Source organism: Mustela nivalis (genome assembly GCF_964662115.1).
Source record: "Mustela nivalis genome assembly, chromosome: 15".
NCBI classification, from domain to species: Eukaryota; Metazoa; Chordata; class Mammalia; order Carnivora; family Mustelidae; genus Mustela; species Mustela nivalis.
In genome coordinates this window covers 10,721,200-10,743,851 of record NC_139034.1, presented here as the reverse complement: position 1 = coordinate 10,743,851, position 22,652 = coordinate 10,721,200, and the positions used below count along the sequence as shown (strand labels likewise).

At 43.2% G+C, this 22,652-nt stretch overlaps 1 protein-coding gene across 1 annotated transcript in view; it reads left to right on the top strand.

The window, feature by feature from the left end:
• The window catches only part of ATP8A2 (ATPase phospholipid transporting 8A2), a gene marked incomplete at its 5' end in the record, with an annotated part of 618,696 nt that overhangs the window by 367,247 nt on the left and 228,797 nt on the right, over positions 1-22,652 (top strand). Inside the window, 2 exons of the mRNA XM_082700943.1 lie at positions 17,967-18,150; positions 22,189-22,299. Of these exons, the coding sequence (XP_082557069.1) occupies positions 17,967-18,150; positions 22,189-22,299 (295 nt within the window). The remainder of the gene's footprint in view (positions 1-17,966; positions 18,151-22,188; positions 22,300-22,652) is intronic.

Sequence of the window (22,652 nt, the reverse complement as noted above, 5' to 3'; positions counted from 1 at the left end):
AAATTAAAACAGGAAGTTTGGGCCATTATTGAGAAGAATGAATTACTTGAGATAACTGTAATACTGTCTCATGATCAGTGACATCTGAGTTTACTTTAAAAATAATTATTTGGGTGTCAAGAGTTCCTACTTGTATAGAAAATTTCTATCTTGAAAGAGATGCTCTGGAAAAACATAGAAGTCCTTTTGGGATTACATTGGTAGTTCCGTAAAGTAACATGGAAGCACTGTATCTGTTTTTGAAGCCTGAGAATTTGCTGTTCTATTTGTGCAGGGTCTGAAATTAAAGTGAGCTTTGGGCCTGTGTCACAGTGTCCTGGAAAACTGATAGAGGCTCAGGGGCATGTGCACAAGGGTGCTGGTGAGCTCACAACCAGCACTGCTGTCTTCAGGGCACAAACTCCACATTTTCCTGATGAAACGTAGCCTACGGCCTATGTATGATTGATTTGGGGGTGGGGGGGGAGGTTCCCGAGTCTCTTACAACCGTTTCCATATTTATTTGGAGGGAACTAAGTTAATCCCACCCCCTTGGCTTATTTTGAATTCAGCCTCATCAGCCAATGTTTAGTGAGGCTGAGACTATAGGGAAGAGATGGTGCCTGGAATGGGAGGCATAGAGGCAGGGTGTCAAGAAACATCAGCCTCTTGTTTTGCGGGACTTTTCCATGTGTTTTGGTATTTAGAACGTGGAGCCTAATTCTGTGAGCCTGTAGATGTCCTACCGTGTAACACAACCCAAATGGCTACGCTCAAGGGCAAAGGTGACCATGAAGGTTTTAAGGAGGAGTCCAATTGAGTAAGGTCTCAAAGGGTATTTAATCGGCTTTTGTTTTTAAGAACTTACTTGCTTTGTCCTGATAATAGTAGTACCTATTTTCCATGTGAAACACAGAGAACAAAAGGGAAGGAATAATTCGCCTAAATCTGTGCTTGTCAGAAGCAAACACTTTCTCAGTCGTTTTCTTCTGCACTTCTATCTCGGCATGTCCACGTGTCTCCTTCCTGGCTGTCCCAAACTGACGCCGCTGGGTGTACAGTCTCTCCGCCTGCTGTCTTCGTTTGGTGGTACACCATGGACATATGTCCCTCTTCCGCGGGACACATTTTAGGTCTATGGCGTTCTTGACGGTATGGTACTTAGGGACGGTGCTCTCAGGGCTGTCGGTGACCCAGCACTGCGTCTACTGACCCGTCTACTTTCTTATCAGACGTTCTTGCAGTTGATTGCCCGTTCAGAAGCTACGAACAGTCCTGTCTAGGCGTGTTGGTAGTAGGGTAGGGTGCTTATTGACCCACACGTCGACTTGTGTATTTCTGTTGTATTTAGTTTTTGACAAATTCTGTTCAAGCTCTTCCCTTCTCCTGGGCTGTCCTTTGGCCGGTTTGGCCCACCATCTCCTCCCTTTCCTCTCAGCACTAGCACAGAGGAAGACAGCTACAGTTTTCGCTTTTGTTTTTGTTTTGTTGTGTTTTTGTTTGTGGGTTTGTGTTTTGCGGACTCGCCAGCCTCCAGTGTGTCTTCAGCTGCTCGCTCGGGTTCTGGCAATTTTCCCCTGAAGTTCAGCTGGCTGGAGTGGTGTAGACAGGACTTAGTGCTCTTATTGGAACAGCGGGTACTGGCCCCAGCATGTTTAAGAACACCGTATAGGCAAAAAAGCAGGTAAATCTGGGAAGGGGCATCCCAAGCAGACCTGGAGTATGCCCACTGGGACTTACAGCCTGAGTGAAAATGCCTAGGTCCCATAGCTGGTCCCATAGCTGGTCCCATAGCTGCCTTTGGCTCAACCCGCACGCACATCCAGAAAACCATCTTTAGCTTGAGCTGGCGGCTGAATAGCCGCCCAGCTCAGTGCTGATTCATAGGAGTGTTGGCCAGACACTCTGGTTGTGTGGTTATTCACTTCCCTTTCCCTTTGATGAATACAGTGCTCTGCCTTCTAGAGCCGTGTGTCGCTGTAAATTTGGAGACTCATCCTAGTGGGGGAAAAGGGTGCACAAATATTCTCTGAGTGCCAGCCATGGGCCAGTATTGAGGTGAACATTGGGGTATATTACAAAACAGTGAGTGCAGTGCTGTCCTTTGTCGGCGGAGCACAGAGAAAAACTTATCCTCAGCATGGACGGATGGAGGATGGACTCCCCATGTCTGTGATGATGTTTCCCAGCTTCTGTCTTGGAGACATGTTGTCATGAGACCTGGCAGCACCCTGAGTCTCGTGGGATAACGTTCTGGAGAGAAGCAGCTCCCTGGGTGTGGGAAGGGTCTCCTTTGCCACTGTGCTTGGTGGGTGGGTGTACACACACACCAAAAAAAAAAAAAAAAAAAAAAAAAGGAAAGAGAGAGAAGCACCACGTGTGTCAAAACTTGGCCCTCAGAGTTAAAGAAAAGTCTGCTTCCTTAGTTGACAGAGCATCTGGAAGAAATAGAGAATGGCTATTTCCTAATGACCATTAAAGTGTATTAAGCCAGCCTTCACGCATACTTTTCTCTCCTTCATTCACTCAAGGATTTGAAAAAAGAAATCACTCCCCTTGCACTTAGCCTCATGTGTGTCTGACTTGTTCCAAGAGCTGTTAGGCACACCGCTGACACCATCTGACTCCGTCAAGATTGAGAGCCCCCCCATCAGGTGCTGTAGCACCTCAAAAGCATCAGGCCATCCTTACAAATCTAACTTAATTGCCCGATGCATTTACATTGGTTAGCTAGTTTGCTACAGTCAATGTAGCTGGATTATTCAATACATTTTCCTTTGTGCTATTAATGACCTGAACTTCATTACCTGCCAATAAAGAGTTCCAGAATGTGCAAAGAAAGCTGACAAAGAGCATTGGTGGTTTATTCAACTAACTGGCCTGGCGTCTGCTTTTCTACTGCTCGGATTATCGGAGAGCAAGTCAAACAGAACACGTTCAGTGCTGTGCTCCCTGCCCAGACCCAGCAGACTGTTATCTTTCCAGGAAGCAGTGGCTTTCTGTTTGTTTCTTTGTCAAGTTTTAAATATTTCAAATGGAAGAAACCCTATGTGACTTTTTTGAGCTTTTACTAATCTGATTTAATGGCTTGTATATATAGCTAGCTTCATAAAAGTCAGCCAAAACTTCTTTTCAATAATATTGAAAATATTTTTCTTTGAGTAAAAATTAATATCTTAAGTTTTAAAAGAACTTTACCTAGATTTTTGGAGCTCACATTAAGTCCCAGGTAAGTAGAGTGTCCTGAAGAATTGTCTGATGTCCAAAAGTAGGCAGAGATGTCTTATCTTTAAAATTTGTTCAGAACAGATATAAACAAGTTCAGGTTTTAGTTTAACTTTTTTTTTAAATAATATTTAATCATCCTTTTAGAGATAAAGTGCTTTTTAGATTTTATTTTTTACTATAGCAACACATCATCTGTGATGTGAAAGAATACATAATGACAAAGTTCACTGGGATTTTTAGGTTAACTGGAAGTGGTCATCTGCTGGAGGGGGTAGTTTTGGTTTTTCTTTAAGATTTTATTTATTTGTTTGACACAGAGAGAGAGCACAAACAGGGGGAGCAGAAGAGGGAGAAGCAGACTCCCCTCTGAGCAGGCCTCCATCCCAGGACCCTGGGATCATGACCTGGGGTTCATTCTGTGTTTGACTTATTCATTGGTGTTATTTTACATAGTTAGGCTTGTTTGAAATTTGTCTTTTACCAATTCTGTCCATTTTCTTTGGGAAGAGTAAAATGGATTATGGACTTCTATTTTATTAATTGTATCCCTATTGAGTTATTTACGTTTTCATTTCACTTCGAGAGACAAGAGTAAGAGGAAAAACTATTTCTCAAACGAGAAAGAATTGTGCTTCCATGTTTGTTGATCATGGGGAGATCATGCTTATGGCAGCTGCACATTTTTTGGTGTTTGTAATGTGTTCTAATGAACAGCTGACCTGATATTAGGGTATGACGACAGAATAAGCTAATTACACAGTTCTAACCATTCAAGCAAAACTCTGATATTATTACAATTCCATCTGCAGAGGCAGACTTTCCCCACTTTAACTCCCAATTTCGCTCAGGGACAAAGCTTCTAAGAGAGGTGTGCTGACCATTGTTTGTTCTTTGTTCCCACTCGTTCGCTGCTCCAGACCTCCATTTCCCTCACAGCATCTAGCAGAACTGCTTCTATTATTCTTGCAATGTGATCCATGGAGGGAAACTTAGCAGCCGCCATGATGTGCCAAGCACTTTGTTGGATGCATGACCAATTAAAAACGGAAGACATAATCTTACCCTGCAAGAACTCACAGTCTTACTTGTGTTTTCATACATTCATATTCAGTATGTATGAATGTTAGTGTGAATTAGTATGCAATTTCGTGGGTTGGTATATAAAGAAATTATGTAAAGTTCTACATGAAAGCAGTCTGATGCAGGACTTTGAGGGAGTGTGGGACACACAAGGCAAAATTTTCTTCTCTGCTGTCTCTTGTTCCGGAAACCCTAGGAGGCCCTGAAGCCAGGAACTTGGGGGAGGACCTTCTTAGCCAGGACTAGCATGGAGCCTGGATGGTGATGAGGGGTGGTGGTCACTTAATCTGAGTCAAGTAGAAGCCAAGACGTGGATTTTCCCCCCATCTTTCAGAATGCTTGCTCACCTTTAGTGTGCATTTGGTCTCCATGAGGCATGTGGCAATGGGGACAGTCACAAGTCAAAAGCGAGAACAGAGACTGAGGATCAGGTAACTTCGTGGGCCTCCCATAGGGCTGAGCATAGCTGATCCCTTGCATGTGCCCTGGCCCCCGGCCTGGGCTGGCCCAGCAGCAGAACAAGGTGGAGCTGGTGTTTGCACAGTAGCCTCCAGTAGAGCTGGGTGGCTGAGCAGGCAGACCTGGGGTGAGACAGCTGTGGTTAGGTCCTGTTGTGGCCACTTGTTAGGTTACATGACCTTGGACACACTGCGTCAACCACTCTGAGCTTAGTTTTCTCGCTCTTGAGTTGGTCAGGGTGATGCTCCTGACTTCTCAGAGTTGCACTGAGGATTAAATCAGCCAGTGTGTGGAGGGCACATAGCTCTGTTACTGATGAATAAGTAGTGTGTGTTAAATTAGCACTTGCTGCTGCTCCTTTTTGACTATTATTATTTTTGTAAAATAACAAAATATTGCTTTTGCTTTCAACTTAAGAGGTTAAGTTTGAATGCTCACTTTGGCAGCACATATACTAAAATTGGAAGAATACATGGAAAATACAGGGAAGATCAGCATGGTTCCTGCACAAGGATGATATACAAATTTATGAAACATTTCATTTTTTCTAAAGAAAGCAGTATAGGTTCTAGAGCTTAAGAAACATTAGAAACCCTCGGCGTTGGTCACAGAGGCAAGAACCCAGAACCAGGGAGGTTGTCTATATGAGTGGAGGCAAGGATGCCAGTTCTGCCCTATCTGTGGATTTCTCTCACATGAAGCATTCCCCACCATCCCTCCTGAATGTTCCTCTGATCACACGTGGTCATTACCTGAGCTCTATCCTCCCTCCTCCGCAGCCTGAACACAGAGCACACCAAAAACCTGAAAGAGAACCGGCTCTCCGTGGGATGACGAAGGGGGTGGGGGTCTGTTGTAAGAAGGGTAAGATTTTCTAAGCAACCCACAGGATCCTAAAGGCTTTCCCCACATGTAGGTTGGGGTCACCTTGGACCTCAGGTAATAGAATCTGGGTGTAGGCCATAGGATTCAGAGGGAAGAAAGCAAAAACAAAACAACAACAACAACAACAACAAAAACAAAAAGCTTCATTGGGCACAGTGCATGCTTTTATCACCTGGGTATCCCTGGAGCCCAAAGGAAGATCTGGCATGCACTTGTCACTTTGCCTTGGAAACGGGGTCACTAAGTGGGTGACAGGTCATTTTGTTACGTTGTCTGAAAAATTCTAACACCGAAGGTATCATTGTTTCAGATTCTATCTAGAGTATAGCAATTCAACTTAATGAGATACTATGCATTTGTGTGTGAGAAATAGAAAAAGAGGATATTCATTCTAACTTTGCTTGCTATAACACTGCTGTAGCCTCTCCTAACACATTCCCTTAGTTGAAGCTCCGTTTGGTGGATGACTCCCATTGTCAACGGCGAGGTGGATATAACTGCAAGATTTAGGCATGGCTCACCTTCTGCATTGTATTTCTTGACTGTCACATCTGAAGTTTCTTGGTTGGAGCTTTCTTCATTCTGAACTCCCCTTTTGTAGCCCTAATGCAAGCAGGCCTGTATATAGCTAGCTCTGGTTCTGATCTCCTCACTGTCTCAGCGTCAGGCTCTCTGCCCGGACAGCAGTGTGGTCTTGCTCACTTGTCCACTGCAGCTGCCAGCCAAGGTGAACAGGGCAGGTGCTGGTAGCACCGACCCCGCCTATCAAACCACATAAATGGCAAGCTTGATTTCTAGGTGTGGTATCTACTGTTTATGGGAGGCGGTAACCTGATTAATCTGATTGGCATATTAATTTACTCTGAAAAGTGTAGCTACCAGGTGGACTTGAAAGTTGGGATTTGGGCTTCTCTGAACAGGCGTTATAAAAAACAAATGCTTTAATCCACCTTTTTCTTTGATCAAAACTGAAAGATGATCATTACTCCTTTGGTATTATAAGTATATTCTTGAGGGTGATGTGAGAACAATTAAAATTAAGAAGGAGGACCCAAGGAGAACTGTGTTTGAAGTCCAGAGCAATTGCTTAAAAATGGGCAGCTCAACAGATATTTGTTTGTTAACAATTGTATTTGGTGCTACAGGTTTTAAAGATGAGTAAAAGAAATCCCTAAGACCAGGTAGCTAATAGCCTAATTATGGAGACAGAAATACACAGCCAGCAATATTTCAGACCAGACTCTGTCCAAAGAAGTGCTATTATGATAGTCTTAATCAATTAGAAGAGTAAATTACAAAGTAAGCTTGCAGTAGATTAAGTTGACTACTCTTACACTTAGCTGTTCTGATTGATTTTTTCGGTGGGTGCTCAGTGTCTTGGGGCTCGTGTTCTGTCTTTACACAGACCTTCCTGTGGACAGTCACTGTGCCCACCCTTGCACCAGCCCCACCACCAGACCCGCCAGCCCCTCCTGCCTGATGTCTGTCAGTCTTTCTCTGTCACTGCCCAGGATTTTAGCAGATGTAGAGAACCAGTAGGAGTCATTCTCATGTTATGCTTTGGCAATGGTAGAATACTGCTGCTTCCCCAACCCCAACCCCGATAGACTTTATTTTTTAGAACTGTTTTAGGTCACAGCAAAATTGAGGAGAAGGTACAGAGATTTTACAACACAGGCAGAGCCTTCCCCACTCCACTATCAACATCCACTCTCTGCCCCCGACACTGTACATTTGTTACAATCGATGAACCTACATGTCACTCGGACTCCATAGTTCACATTAGAGTTCACTCTTGGTGTATATTCTATGGGTTCAGAAAAATGTAACTCCAGAAAAGCATTATCATTTCCTGCTATTGAGATCAAGGATTAGTGGCTTATTATCCAGAGGCTTTAGGTTTGAGAAGGGGTATACGATTCTTGGAAGAAAGAACTCTGTATAACTTCTCTGCATTTCCACCCAAGAAATTCCACTCTCGATTTTTTTCCAATTTGAGAGAGTGGGTGCACATGGCATCTGTCACTGCTGTCCCTGTGGCTCTCTAGGGCTCTGGGTTGCTTGGATCAGGCCCCAGCTGAAGGTCAAGAGGCAGATAGGCTGCCCCACTTTTTCCAGAGTACAGGTAGTTACAGTTTGGCTTACTTATTGGACTGGTAATCAGGTGACCTTTACAACAGGTGAGGGGCAGGTCTAATTAAAATCATTCTGTTAAGCGTCTTAGTCGTCATTTATTTTCAGTCGTGCATGAGCTCATGATCCCTAGTCCTGAAGGAGCCATAAGCTTGCTCTGAAATGTCAAAACTCAAAGCCTTCTCAGGTTTCCTCTCAGTTCTATTTCCTATTCCCACCGTCCCCACAGCAGAGGCCAGGCACGCTGTTTTGAAATACTAGTGAAATTTGCAGTGGAGAACAATAAATGTATGTTAACTCCAAGGAAGGCAGACACTCCTAAGAGAGTTTGGGGGGCTTTAATAAAGCATTTCAAGGAAGCAGAGTATCGAATTAATGCTTTTTGTGCTAAAAACATTAAGGTATTTAAATGTGTTATTCTAATCTCTGTTTCAGCCTGGGAACAGAAGGATCTAATATCTTTTATTTAAATCCCAGCCTTCCTAGTCTGGGCCCTTCTTTTCAGCCTAGGACAGGAAGAAACAGACTATAGCCAGTTGACTTCAGTGAATATAAACCCGTATGTAATTCACAACATACGACCTATTAAATTTTTACATCAAATGTGTTTGCCCAGATCTTCATATATTCTATATCATTTAGTGAAGATGTTAGGTTTCCAGAAGCTAGATTCCTGTAGGAGCGCCACTCTAATTGTTCTGTTTCCTGGGCATGCAATAAAATTGTCATGGACACAAGTACAGATGCATAAATTCTGAGCCCCCAAGCAGGGGATACTTATTTCAAAGTGAGCCCTTTCTGGTTGTGTAGTAAACTGATCTCGGGCAGACAGGGTGTCCTCCCTTTCTCAGAGAGCCACTCTGAAAGCCTCAGCTGTGCGGGTAGCATTTACGGCCAAAGCGCGGGCGGGATCAGGTTATAAGGTTTTTGTTCGGTGAATGAAGAATATCAAGTTCCCTCACAGCTCATGTCTGTGCAATGGCTGGTCTCTGCCTCCTATGCTGGACAGAAGAGAAGACTCACAGAACGGTGAAGGCAGTCACCAGTCAAATAGTAATTAAGATCAGTGATAAATATAGAGCCTCATCCCCAAATTGGTCGTTCGGGTTTATTCCCTGCCCTCCTCCACCCCTGACCAGAATTCTTGTTTGTTGAGAAGTTTTTTGGATTTTGAAATCAAGATTTAGGGGCCATATACGTGTGACTTTGGATGACTAGTGTCTAGTCTAAAATTATTCATATTTAAATCTTGGATAATGCATTCCACATAAAAGTGTAGAATACTTGAATTAAGACACTGGCAAGGTTGTTTTTCAAGGTTTGATACTAAAACATAGGAGAATCGAGACCACATTTTGTGCAGTATGTGTGTGTGTGAGTGTGTGTAACACTGAGATCATCAGTGACCCCTTAAGACTGTAGTATTAAATTGGGTGAGTCCAGTGAACCTTTGAAACAACAAGGAAATTATTACTAGCAATTGTTAGTGTATTGTTATAGTGGCCAATTTATACAAATAGTATTTTTAAAAAGCTCTCACACTCTGTCGCTTCCAGCCCGCCTAGCTGCCCCTCCGTTCCCCTCCCCCTTTTTGACAGAGTGTGAAGGAGAGCTCATCTCCTCCTTCTGAAAGCTGAGGTCTCTTTTGCAGGGGGGAAACATTTAAGCTTAGTATTTTTGAAAAAAATGAATCCTTACGTGATGTTGAAAATAATCTTTTTGCTTTTAGGATGCTATGGAAGTTTTCAGCTTTCTGCAATTTGAATTTAATATATACTCAAACAGATGTGTTCAATTCCTAAAATGACTGTGGAATTCCACCACCAAGATACAAAGCAGGAGGACGGCACAGCTACTGGTTCCCCATCCCTCACCTGGCACAGTCAGACATGTCACATCGTGCCAGCAGCGTAACCCAAGGGAGCTTCACACAGGGAATGTTATCAGAACATCCCAAAATAAGCAATGTGTCAGGACATATGGGCTCTTCAGTTAGCTGCTAAGTAGCTCTTGGGGTTTACTGCCCGTATTTCTCAAGGGTGGCTGGATCACATCAGGGTTCTGAGCTGTATCACCAATAGTGAGATCTAGGTCCTCCTTTCACTCAGCCAGCAAATTACATGCTCATTCTGCTAGGCACTGTGTTGAAAAGTTACTGCTAGTGCAAAGGTTTGTGATAGAAGGTGATATAGGACTGAAATCATGGTACGAGGTGCAAATATGTGGGGAGGCACTTAAATATAAAGACTTTGTTTGGATGATTTCTTTCCCCTACGTCCCTGAGACCATTTGAGAAGACTTGGTAAGCCAATGTGTGCTAAGCCCTCGAAGCGCTTATGCACAACGATATTCAGGAGCTAACTGTTGGATTATTGTAGTCAAAGCATGAGGATCGAATGAGGCAGGGGAAAGCAGCCCAGGCTTATGTGATAGCCCTTCCCAGAAGAGCCCTATGTGAAGTGAAGGATTGTTGCTTCTACATGTCATTAAGAGCTGTCACAAGAAGCCTATAATAAGCTTATAATGTCTTTAAGGATATTAGTAGATACAGAATCAGGGCCACTGGCATACTCAGTCAGGAAGTTTGCAAACAGTGTCTATCCCTAGACCACAGGAATAGTGAAGTCTTTCCGACTCCTTTCCATGGGTGACATCCAAACTTAGAGCTCACAGAGGAGCACCATTGTTTGTGTATTGCTTTCACTGTCTCCATCTGTGAGTAGAACTAGTCTTTCAGAATTACACACCAATAGCTGTTCCCATTTGTGGGAAAGTTAAAGGGGACATCTTGGTGACTCAGTCAGTTAAGTGTCTCCCTTCAGCTCAGGTCATGATCCCAGGGTCCTGGGATTGAGTCCCGTGTTGGGCTCCCTGCTCAGTGGGGATTCTGCTTCTCCTCTGCCTGGCACTCCCCCTGCTTGTACTCTTTGTCAAATAAGTAAATAAAATCTTTAAAAACAAAAGAAAGAAAGTTAACCTATTTCTAAGTAGAATTATATTTTCTCCTATTCTTCATAATTATGATTAGAGATACAGTTCGTCTTAGATCATGACTTTGGTAGTTAGTCACTGTTTATTGAATGTCTGCCATATAAATGAGTAGATTAGCATTTAGGTGGGATGGGGAAGGAGGGAAAGAGGGAAGGATGGAAAAGGAAAGAAAGGGCAGGTAAGGGAGACAAACACATACCCCGTAATGAGTATAATAGTTACACTGCATACATTGAGTTAATTGAAAGAGTTGTACCTATTCCAGGATCAGTTCTTGAAATGCTAGTGTCCATGATATACCCACTTGTCATCTGTCATCCTGTCTACTCTTTTATGAGGCAGATTTTTTATAAGGTTACAGAAAGAATAAAAGCTTCAGTCATACGACATTTTGTAGGAAACCCCATCCCTTATATTGCCAATCAAATGCGGTTTGAACTTTTTAAGGATGGAGAGAAATCCTTCCATAACATCTCAATTTTTGGAGGAAATGCTGAGGTAGGATAGAACCTTTCACTGCTGAACCAATCAAAGCCAGAGATGCTCATCCCTTAACGTCTGTGTATGTTGCTCATTTAGCAACTAGGTGTATGGTGATACCCTCTCAAACCCATTATCTCATGGATAATGGTTTTTCCCTCTATAGCCACTCATTCTGCTTTTGAGAATGTGTTCTGCTCCAGCCCAACCTTGTAAGGCTGCCTCTTGGTCAGGCACTGAGTTTTTGAAATAAAACCTGGACCACATCGGGGCGTCTGGGTGGCTCAGTGGGTTAAGCCGCTGCCTTCGGCTCAGGTCATGATCTCAGGGTCCTGGGATCGAGCCCCGCATCGGGCTCTCTGCTCAGTGGGGGGTCTGCTTCCCTCTCTCTCTCTGCCTGCCTCTCCATCTACTTGTGATCACTCTCTGTCAAATAAATACATAAAACCTTTAAAAAAAACAAAACAAAAAAAAACAAACAAACCTGGACCACATCTTCAGTTACATCTTGTGAGTCATTGAGGCACCATCTCTTACGGCTTCCTCATGTAGAAGGTAGCTAGCTCCTTTTCTATGTGTACAGTTTTATAATAAAGGAGCACTTAAGTCTATTTGAGAACCACCGAGTGAGGGAGTTTAAATTTCACTTCTTTGTGCCTACGCCATTAGCTAGCCTCAGGTACCTATGGGTTTTCCCAGATATACCTTCTCATTGCCCCGTCTAACCTGAAGCCTCCTATCTGCCACTCTGTTCTGGAGACTGTCCCAAGCTGCCAACATTATCTGCTTTTGGAGCTTAGAGCCATGGTGAGATGCGCTAAGAACTGAGGTATGAGATCAAATTTGAAAGAGTCACACATTTTGGGTGAGACCACAGTGATAGAATGTTCCAGAAAGCTAAAACTGTCCAGGAGGCCTGGACAACTGGCCCTGCATCAGTGCACTAAATGCATCAAAGGAAAGAACACAGGGGTTAGAACGGGTGTTGGTCAACCATAGAAGCACTTATTAAACGGATATGTAGGATAGTTTAATTGGTTTTAAATTTTAGATCTCTCTGTTAGGTGTTCCATTTATCTGCAAACTGAGATTTGTTTTTTAAGATGTTGCAATTTTCGAAACATTTAGGGTTATTGACTACTATGAGAAAAAAGGTGTAATATTTTGATTCTTTTAAGGAAAAATATTTTGATTCTTTATGAAAGACTTGCATAAAGGTATTATCTTTAAGTTAACAGGAAAATCTAATTTTTCATTAACTAAATCATAGTCATTGGTTTCTGTGTCATTAATAAAACATACAAAGTCCTGTAGACCACATTTTTGGTTAGTACTTTCTCTTTCTCAGCCTCTTACATGAGACTCAGATTGGAAGACTGTTTTAAATTCCAACCCTATTTTGTACTCACTAGTTGGGGGTTAAAAGCAAAGAAGAACCTACCTATACAAAGCTTGAAAGAAGAGGATGAGATTCAGTGTTCCTGCTCATTGTTACGTGTCACTTCATGAAAATTTTACGTGTATCTTGTGCTAGGGAAATGTAAGCTTACCTAGCTAATTAAAACATTTGAGCCAGAGAGCTCTTGTGATCTTGTCCAGGTCAGTGCTAACTACATCAGTGTTGTCCAGGGACAAGCAGCGTCGGCATCACCTGGGAGCTTGTTAAATGCACACTTCTGAATCAAAAAACTCTATTTTTACAAGCTTTCTAAGTGATTCTGATACTCACTTAAAATTTGAGACTTATTGATCTAGGCCAGTGGTCTTTTCGGTCATAAGAACTTTCTATATGGAATCAAGAAGTTTGGGAGTCCAATTAGTAAAAGCATTTAGTGAATCTGGTTAATGAATAAGTGTTGTGGCTTTAGTCGAAGTTCTCTTGTGTGCTCCTGGGTGAGGTTTCTTGTGACTCCCTTGGCTCAGTGGAGTTCACTCTATAAATCAGTAATAGAGGTCTACCCCTCTTTGACAGATGAGACCTCAGAGCTCTGAGAAGGGAAGGGATTTAGGTTTGCTCAGATGATATCGCAATTCAAAATTTTAGAAAATTCATTCTGAGACCAGGACTTCTATAGATTAGATAAGTTCATGCATGATCACTAATTCTAGAAAAGCAGTTACCAAAGGTTCTACGTAAGTGTTATATTTGAAATAATTTTAGAAAGTAAGTTTTAAAAATTCCAGGAACACAGGGGCACCTGGGTAGTTCAGTTGGTAAGTGTCCAACTCTTAGTTTCAGCTCTGCTCTCAACGTGAAGCCTGCATAAGATTCTCTCTCCCTCTTCCTCTGCCCTCCACCCATGTTCTCTCTTTCTCTCAAATAAATAAATAAATAAATAAATAAATAAATAAATTTCAGGAACACATTTCATAAAATTAGATACTCCAGAATATGGAATTTTTTTAAGTCTCAAAAGGAAAAATTATTTTTCATTTTAGAATCTTTTGTGTTAGCCAAAAAAGTAGGTAAAATATCTCTCCAGTTGATTAAAGATCTTTGATTTTGTGTTTTTATTCATAAGGCACTAAAATAGTTTATAGAACTGTCCCAAGTGCCTAGCTTAGCTCAGATGTGGTCTGGAGTTCTTATTTTATAGTTTGAATGTACTATATGCTGGGAATACTTAAGTGTGGCATGTGATTCCAAGTTACAAATTAAGATTTAAAAAGAGCTGGTTTGTGCTTCGTGGCAACTTGGCATACTGAAATAGTTCGTATGGCTGAAGCATAATGGTACCTGTTCAGTTCTATAGAAATTAGCTGTTTGACATCTGTTTTGAACCCCTTGTGGGTGCTAGAGTTATATTTTCTCAAGGCATCACAGCTGAGGGTATAATAAATCCTTGATGAGAATTTCATGCTTCTAAAATGCTGGGGTATGACTCGGTTTATATACCCCAGTCAGGTTCTCTCTTTATGCTTGCTTTTTGGGAAAAGGCAGCTGTTGGACTTTCATAGATTTTGCTTAAAATCATCACAATCATGACCTGATTTGCTGGAGTTTCAAATCCCAGAGTGGCAAATGTAGTGAGTATATTTGACTTGCTACTTGCTTGTTGGTTGACTTATTACTAAATCCTTTGACCTCGGAGGAAACTATGGCTTTGTGTAGGAGCTTTCCCATTCAACCACCTTAGCCCTTCCCTCCTCCCACAGCGCCATGTTGCTGTCCTTAAGCTTTGTGCCCTGCAGATTCCCCTTTTGCCCTGTAGATATCCTTTGGCTCTACATCACTTCAGGTGATCTGATAAAGAGACCAGCTTACCCAGTTACTTGGGTGGCATGTGGAATCTCAAGGAGTCGCAGCCTCAAGGATCCCAGTGCTGATTCAGTGTTTGTCCAGTGTGCTTCTGTGACACATTTGTGGACACAGAAGAAAAGTTTGAGATTAAACGGTGGTAAAGTTCTACTTCAGTGAGTGAACAATTGTACTCAGAAGAGTGATCAATGTAACCATAGAGAGGAGTGATCAACATGGAGGTTCCCAGATTCTCTCCATTTACTGTACCCTAGTGTCTCAGTAATTCCTTTGCAAAGTCCATAGGCCAAGAAGGAACTCCAAACAGTCATAACTGTTAGGAAGGGAAGGTCAGACAATTTAAGAAGTATTTATGTCCTAACAACTTAGCAGACATTTGAAACACTAATGCGCATAACCGGAAAGAAATAATACTTTCTTTCATCCTTAAATAGCCATAATTATTTGCTGGTGTTATGGTATGCACACCTGTTAAGCTTTGTATACCTTCTCAAACCTTGGAGAAAGCATGAATGCTGTGTCCCTCATTTCCTGTTCCACGTTGATTTTTCACAAGCTATATTTGCTTTTTATCATAGCAGTCGTGAAAACTCAGCTTCACCAAGATACCATAAAAAGGAATGTAGCAGGGCTCTGGGGTGGATCAGTGGGTTAAGCGTCTGACTCTTGATTTCAGCTCAAGTCGTGATCCCAGGGTCATGAAGTCGAGGTCCGTGTTGGGCTCCATGCTTAGCAGGGAGTCTGCCTGAGATTCTCTCTCTCCCTCTGCCCCTGCCCCTTGTGTGGTCTCTCTCTCAAAGAAATAAATAAAGTCCTTAAAAAAAAAAAAAAGGAATGTAGCATTATCTGATATCGAAACTGTGAGCTACTTTGAGCTAGTATGTTGTACTACTATCTGAGAAATGTTGCTGTACTTTCCTTGAAAATCAATAATTTGCTACTGAAGTACCCCAGGTTACTTACAGGGAATAGTAGGTTAGATGGTACGTAGTTCTCAGATGTGTCCAATTTTCTTTTTCCAGCAATCAGAGTTTTGCAGGTAGCGTAGGAGATAACATTTGTTTCACACTGGCAGGATAACATGATTTCACATAAATATATCAACTATCTAATTAGGTGGGTGGTTCTCATTTTCCCATTTTTACTGATGGAAAGATGAGAACTCAGAATTATTTCCTCTATTTAAACAGTATAGGGAACAGGGGAAGGTCATGCACAGTTATTTAACTTCGAATCCTACTTTGTTTTCTCCATATATTTGATCTCTGCTTCTCCTGAGCTTAGAGATGAAATGGGATACCACATTTGTGTAGCAGATCGGAGTTGTGAGAGCTGCATCTGCCAGTCAGGAGTTTAATGAGAGAGGAATGCCAAGGTCAGCCCTTGGCTCCAAGTAGCTCTTGAACAAATGTAGAAGGAAGAGCTACAGCTAATATCCCTATTCATGAAAATTGCTTACACTTAGGTGCCTGGAGGGTCAGTGATGGACAGAGTAAAGCTTCCAGTGATTTCATGCTAAGATATGTATATATTACAGTAGGTCTAGTAATCTGCTCCAGGGAGATGGTGATTCTGTTCTGCTCTGCTTGTAGCTGTTTGGAAGATCATACTTGGAAGTTATTTGTAAGTTCTGAAGCAGGCCTGTTAAATCATGGGTGAGGGACCTGGGACAGTTCAGCCAGCAGACACTGAACTTACGGAGGAAGGATATGATAGGTGTCTTTCTAGTTCAGCCTTCCTAATATTTGAAAGAAGAGTTGTGCTTATTCTAGCCTAACCCGGAGGACAGAATAAGACTTTGGACTACATAGCTTATCAACCTCAAAAAAAGTAATAATAACAATTTTTAGTGGTTCCAGTTGTCCCAGGAGGCAGTAAACTCCCATTATTGAAAATCACTGTGAAAATGATACAAGAGGTAGTAGATCATATAACATTGGCTCCTAAAGTCTTTTCAAACTATAGATTCTCTTTTGCTAACTTGCTAATTTTCATTTCTTTGAGCAAAGGCTTTCAGAGTAGCTGTGCTTTAAATTCAGTTTGCTGTCTCTCCAAACACAGATAAGTCTCTGGGTTGGTAAAAGTAAATATAAGGTAAAGTTTAAGTTTTTTGTTGGAAACTGATGTTTTGAGGTCAGAGGCTGTATGAAAGGTCGTAGTCCAACTGAGAAAGTCTTTAAGTGTCTATTCCAGTTTACAAGTACAGTACATATGTGGGTTCAGCCAGTATATCTCTGGAAAACCCAAACAGGCCTTTTACTGTGTTTGTGCGTGCACGCACATGCGTGCAGTGTGTGTGCACATGTGTGTGTGTGTTTTAGTCATTCAGGAGTTTACCTGTCAATTTCCCAAAGTGACCATTAGCTCACCAGTTCAGAATTTAAAATAAATCAGTCCTGAGGTACTAGTAGTTTTCTCGTTATTCTATTATCTGGTCTCATACTCTGAACAAAGTCTTCATCATAATTAACACTGCTGTGTTTTAATTTTTTTTTTAAGATTTATTTATTTATTTGACAGAGAGAGAGATCACAAGTAGGCAGAGAGGCAGGCAGAGAGAGGAGAGGAGGAAGCAGGCTCCCTGCTGAGCAGAGAGCCCAATGTGGGACTCGAACCCAGGACCCTGAGATCATGACCTGAGCCAAAGGCAGCGGCTTAACCCACTGAGCCACCCAGGTGCCCAACACTGCTGTGTTTTAGCCCCACAGATTTATGTTGGGTGTTCTTCCCAGATGACTTGAGAACCTAAGAAAAATAGCCCACATTCTTTGATTCCTTGCAGAAACGACCCCTCTTCGGCAAAGGCAGTCGTATCTCCCCCTGTTGGGCTGTGCTTCTGCCCAGCTGAGCTTTGGTACACCTGTCCCTGTGATGCCCCCCGCCCCTTCTTAAATCCTTCCACCATAGCTGCCCTTCAGACACTGCCTCCATTTCTGAGGCGGAGAAGGGGAAGGCTTTCTTCCTCTCTCTTCCTCTGGTCCTCTTTCTGTGCTTCTCAAGCCTTGCCAATTTTCTTTCCCTTCCATGAAAGCAGATTTTACAGAAGATTCTCTTGCCAGCCCTAGGTTGTATGTGTTGAGCAAAAAAGCAAAATTGGGGTCTGTGCTAGTTTTCTGATTTATTCGGAAGACATTTCCTAGACCTCCAACTAGCTTCCCTGTCTTTATCGTTCGGGGGGCCACATGTGGCCCTGAGGAGTTGGCGCGCACAGTTGCCCCTGGGTAGAGCGATTACAGACAGGCTGTGTTTTAAGTTAGTTTTGACTTGTATATTTCATCTGCAAAGTTGGCAAATACTTGAAAGCCACAAGCTACTGTTTTCTGAAAGCTTCTTTGCACATGAGCATAAAATGTATGTATTGAATCTGGAAATGGTCCAATAATTGCCCTTTTAATGCAGCTAGCTAAATGTAGATTACAGCTGTTTCCCTTGGAAGGATGCACATAGTCATCATTTCTTTCTTCTCTTACAGGGTGTCTCCTCTGCAGAAGTCTGAAATAGTGGATGTGGTTAAGAAGCGGGTAAAGGCCATCACCCTTGCCATTGGGGATGGTGCCAACGATGTTGGGATGATCCAGACAGCTCACGTGGGTGTAGGAATCAGTGGGAATGAAGGCATGCAGGCAACCAACAACTCGGACTATGCCATTGCACAGGTCAGAGGCGCGATTGACCAACTGTCCTGTCCTGTTGACAGAGATGTCCACTGGGCATGAAGGTCTGATTGGTGCTTGACCTTCAGTCCAGCCCTAAGAACTCTGCTGTCCCTTTTGAAGTTTGTCCAGACAAAATCACCAGAGTATTCGAATTTCCCTGTGGCCTTGATCATGTGGAGTTTAAAGGCCCTGTGCTGCTGGTTGTTGTAGTTGTTTTGGTTCTTGTGGTGGTTTTTGCTAGCTATGAGGTTGGCCAAGTTCTCTGTCCTCCAGGCAGGTGTCATTCCTAACAGATAGGTCTCTGATCCTGCTAATGATAGTCTTTCATCCTCAGCTTTCACATCTGCTTCATGGGCTTTTTCCTGTGCCGTCCCATACCAAGGAATGGCTGTGCTCATTACATTTGTTCTCTACCATCCCCATCCCATTTGTTCTCTACCATCCCCACCTTTTTCAGAAGGTGCTAGAACCCTCTCTCCTCAGGCATTTGAGGTCAGGGGAAAGAAGTGGCTTACAACTGCTTCCCTCTCTGTAGCCATAACCAGGGTGCTGTAGCGATAACCCATGGTCAGTAGCAGCCGGCCTCCTGCTGTTAGGCCAAGGTCAGCCCATTCCCCTCTGGATCCAATGTTGCATGCAGAGGTTCCTGACGCACTTTGTAGTCACGGAACAGGTGGCTTGAGGCTGAAAGAAATGTCTACTCCTCAATGATAGAGAGCCAAAAAGTGAAGGAAAATAGCCAACCTCCTGACCTTGGGTGACATATCTAGATCTTTTGGCCTGCTTGATCATCCAGAAAATCTAGACCACATACTGGGCACTAATAATTTCCTCCTGTCTCTACATTACAGTATGTCATGATAAAGGGCCTGCTCATTTGGTCATTAGCTAGGGTTCCCTCATCTCCTTCCAGTGTTTAGTCATTTGAAGAATGTGTTAACCTTAATTACATGAACACAGGTAGTGATGGCTTTTTATCCCTTCAAGCTGACATCAGGGGCTGCATATGGACTGTGAAAGAGCTTCCAGCAACCCAGGGCTGCAGGCTGGTCCTGTACAGCTTTGGGGTCTACCTCCCCAGAGGGGGGGCTCTGTATTAGATCACCTCAACGATTCCCTCCCAGCTCGCGGTTCTGCAAACACGGGGAGGAATTACAAAATCCTTATGGCTCTGGAAAGTACATGAAATCAATCTTGATTTCAAATAAATCCTCAAGATAATTGCTAAAGAAGTTAGGGGAAGGAATTTTGATTGTACAGGTGGGAACACTGGGGCTCCTTCACATTGGGTGACCTGCCTCGGGTCTGAGCATCCAGGGTCAGAGAATACCAGACCTGGACGTCACCTTGGGGACCGTCCCCGCACACCTGCCCATTCACTTTCCTGAGTCAACCACTCCGAGGCCCGTGGGACTCTCGCTTCCTGTAGTCTGTCAGCAGCTGTAGATGTTATATACCCCAGCGTTATTAAATACTTGAATTATAGCATCATGTGGCTGGAAGGGATCTTTGGAGGTTTCCTAGGAGTTTCAGGCAAATATTTGTCTGTCTTTTTCTTTAAAATGTCTGGGGAAGGGAGATTCCGTGACCTGCTTTATTGAAGCTGCATAGTAATAGGCTGTGGAATCCAGAGCAATTGCTCTCTTCAAATCAAAAGCATCAAAGAAGCATAAGGAGGAGAGAGTTAGAGTTAGAGTTCGGGGTTTTCTTGCCCCACTGGTGTAACAATGAGCACGGTCAGAGGAAGTGACGGTTGGCCACACGTGTCCATAGGTCTTCATTTTTCCTGTCCGTGGTCCTGCTCACAATCAGGTAGAGGTTCCGCTGAACCTCTGTAACCTTTATGTAAGGCAAAGAGCAATGCTGCTCTTACACCTTACACCTTCTCTGCCAGACCCTGTGCCTCCTCTTGTTCAGTTAGAAGCAAGAGAGCCCACAATTTCACGCATCCCTTCACCCTGGTGAAATGATCCACATCTCTGGTTGGAGTTAACATCTTGGGCTCTGTCACTTTACTGCACGTGGATGAAGACATTTTTGATTGGGTTTTTGAGGCAGTGCCCTGGAATGTTACACACAGAAGAAAGCACTTTAGCTCCCAGTCCTTGGGAAAAATGATGAAATGGGCAAAATTCTGGTTCTGCTTCTTTCCTGCCTGCCTGTGCTTTTATCCACAGAGCAGCCCCTGGGACTGTCAGCCACCCCCCCCCCCCCGCCCCCGCCAATCTGCTACCTTGCCTGTGGGCAACCTGCATGTCCTCTGGCCCAGCTGCCTGTTCTCCTCAGGAAACGATTGTTTGCGCCCCCTACCTTCTTAAGGTTTTTGGAATGGCCTCCTGAAAATAGCATTTTCATTTAAGATATATATATTTTTTTTTCCCCCTGAAAACAAATCGTTGTCGCACTAACATTGAGTCATTCTGGATGATTCCAGCAGATGTTCTCTGTGCCCACTGAAGTTTAACATCAGGGGGTCTGGGTCAAATGCAAACTTCCTTTTTATTTGTTTAGCCAGTTACTTTATGATTCCCCATTCCCCTTTGGAATTCTTAATGAGCTTTTATGGGGAGTTTTATTTTTCCATATGCACCTACCCCTGCCATTTTTAAGTGGCCATATAGCTTTTGGAGTTTGCAGTCAAGTGACCTGCCTTACCCCCATCTCCTGGGTAGATTTCTCATGAAATGTGATGTCATGTCGGATTGAGCTGACTTCTTCAGGGCTAATGGAAATTAGTATGTTGCTTTCACATTGGCTGACCTGAAAGAAAGAAATGTTTTGAAAGAAAATGTTTTCTTTAAAGAAAACTACATTTCCTATCAGTCATTCTTTTCTACTGATAGGTAAATTTAATTTCAAAAGTAATCAGAAATTAATCGGAAGTTTACAATAGCAAAAGAATTTCTGAAGTTTACAGATGTTCTCAATACAGCCCGATTATCTCTTCTAAGGGAATGAACCCAAGGACTGCCCTATGACTTTGAATAGGGGAATTAAGGTTTTAGTTCAAGGCAATCAAGGGAAATGTCAGTGGGGTCCAAGGCCAATCAGTGTATAGAAATCATGGATTTAAACAGCTTAACAATAACCCACAACCTTCGGACCAACTGAAATCATGGATTTAAACAGTTTTGCCCCAATGGTGCCTTCATGCCACTGCACACCATAGTCCACACAATAAAACAACAACAACAAAAAAAACCCCTCATTTCTCTCCCTCCAGCTCATGTTAATGCCTTTGGGAACCTTTGTGAAGTAGGACACAGCAAGCGAAGCCAGGCTAAGAGGATGCTGAGGGGATAGGATTCAAGTGGGATCCAAAGACCCCCTACCCCAAGGAGGATTCAGGGATTTTACTGAATATTGCTCAGTGTTTCAAACTGCAAGAACCATTCCATCACTGTCACCTTAGTTTCAGCCACTTGTTGGTTTTTTGTTTTTCTTGACTGCATAGCACTCTAGCAAGGGGTACTCTGTACTAGGTGGTAGCAAAAAAGGAGAACAAAGTGGAAAGGCTGTGTGTTTGTGCCTGAGCGTCTGTGTGCATGTGCAATGCAATTGCTTTTAACGTGCACGCTGACAGTGGATATAGGTCATGTCTCCACGTGCATCCCTTTTTTAAAAAAGGGTCATGGTGTATGAGTGTTCCTGTCCCTTGTTCCTGAAGTCACCACCAAATCTGATATACTAGAAGCATCTGGTTGCCACTGTGCTTTTCTTTTCTTCCAGTTCAAGAGGTCACCTTCTCCTAATCGTTAAGACCCTTAAGAAGCATTTGTGTAAACAGAATTCACAAGAATAACAATGAGATGTCCAAACTGGCATTTGGGGGGAAATACTAAGGTAGATTTAAGAGGAGAGTTTAGTTTTCCTCACTGCACCCAAAAGCTCTGCCTATAGTTTCTGGAAGTGAATTGTTTTCTCGGGTTCTTGGCAGAATCTGGCTTCCTCGACGACCTTGTCTGCCCCAAATAGCATTTTGTGACTTTTGTTCATAAAGGATGGGCGCTCCTGAACTTTGCCATTTTTCCCCCTCAGTTCTCCTACTTGGAGAAGCTGCTGCTGGTCCACGGCGCCTGGAGCTACAATCGTGTGACCAAGTGTATCCTGTACTGTTTCTATAAGAACGTGGTTCTCTACATTATCGAGGTAAGCCAGGCCACCTTCTTCCTTGGCCGGTGGGTGGGGGAGGAGTGGGCGCGGGGGCGGGGTTTTTGCAGGGCATCTTCACATACTTAAGGTAAGTGCAAGAGAGTATTTTGTTCATGTGAAATTCAAAGGTCTTGCTGGGACACACACAACCTCTGTGAAGTGGGGTCACCTCACAGATCGAGGTCTTCATGCTGAGGAACCAGTGCGGGGAGCCTTGGTGTCCTTGGCCCTTGTGGACTATTGTTGTCGTCATTCACATTGTGCTCCTTGGCTGGGAGGTGGCTGGGGTGGGTAGATGGTGGCTGAGAGCCTGGGCAGTCGATGTGTTTTCTTGGTAGGCATGGGGATGT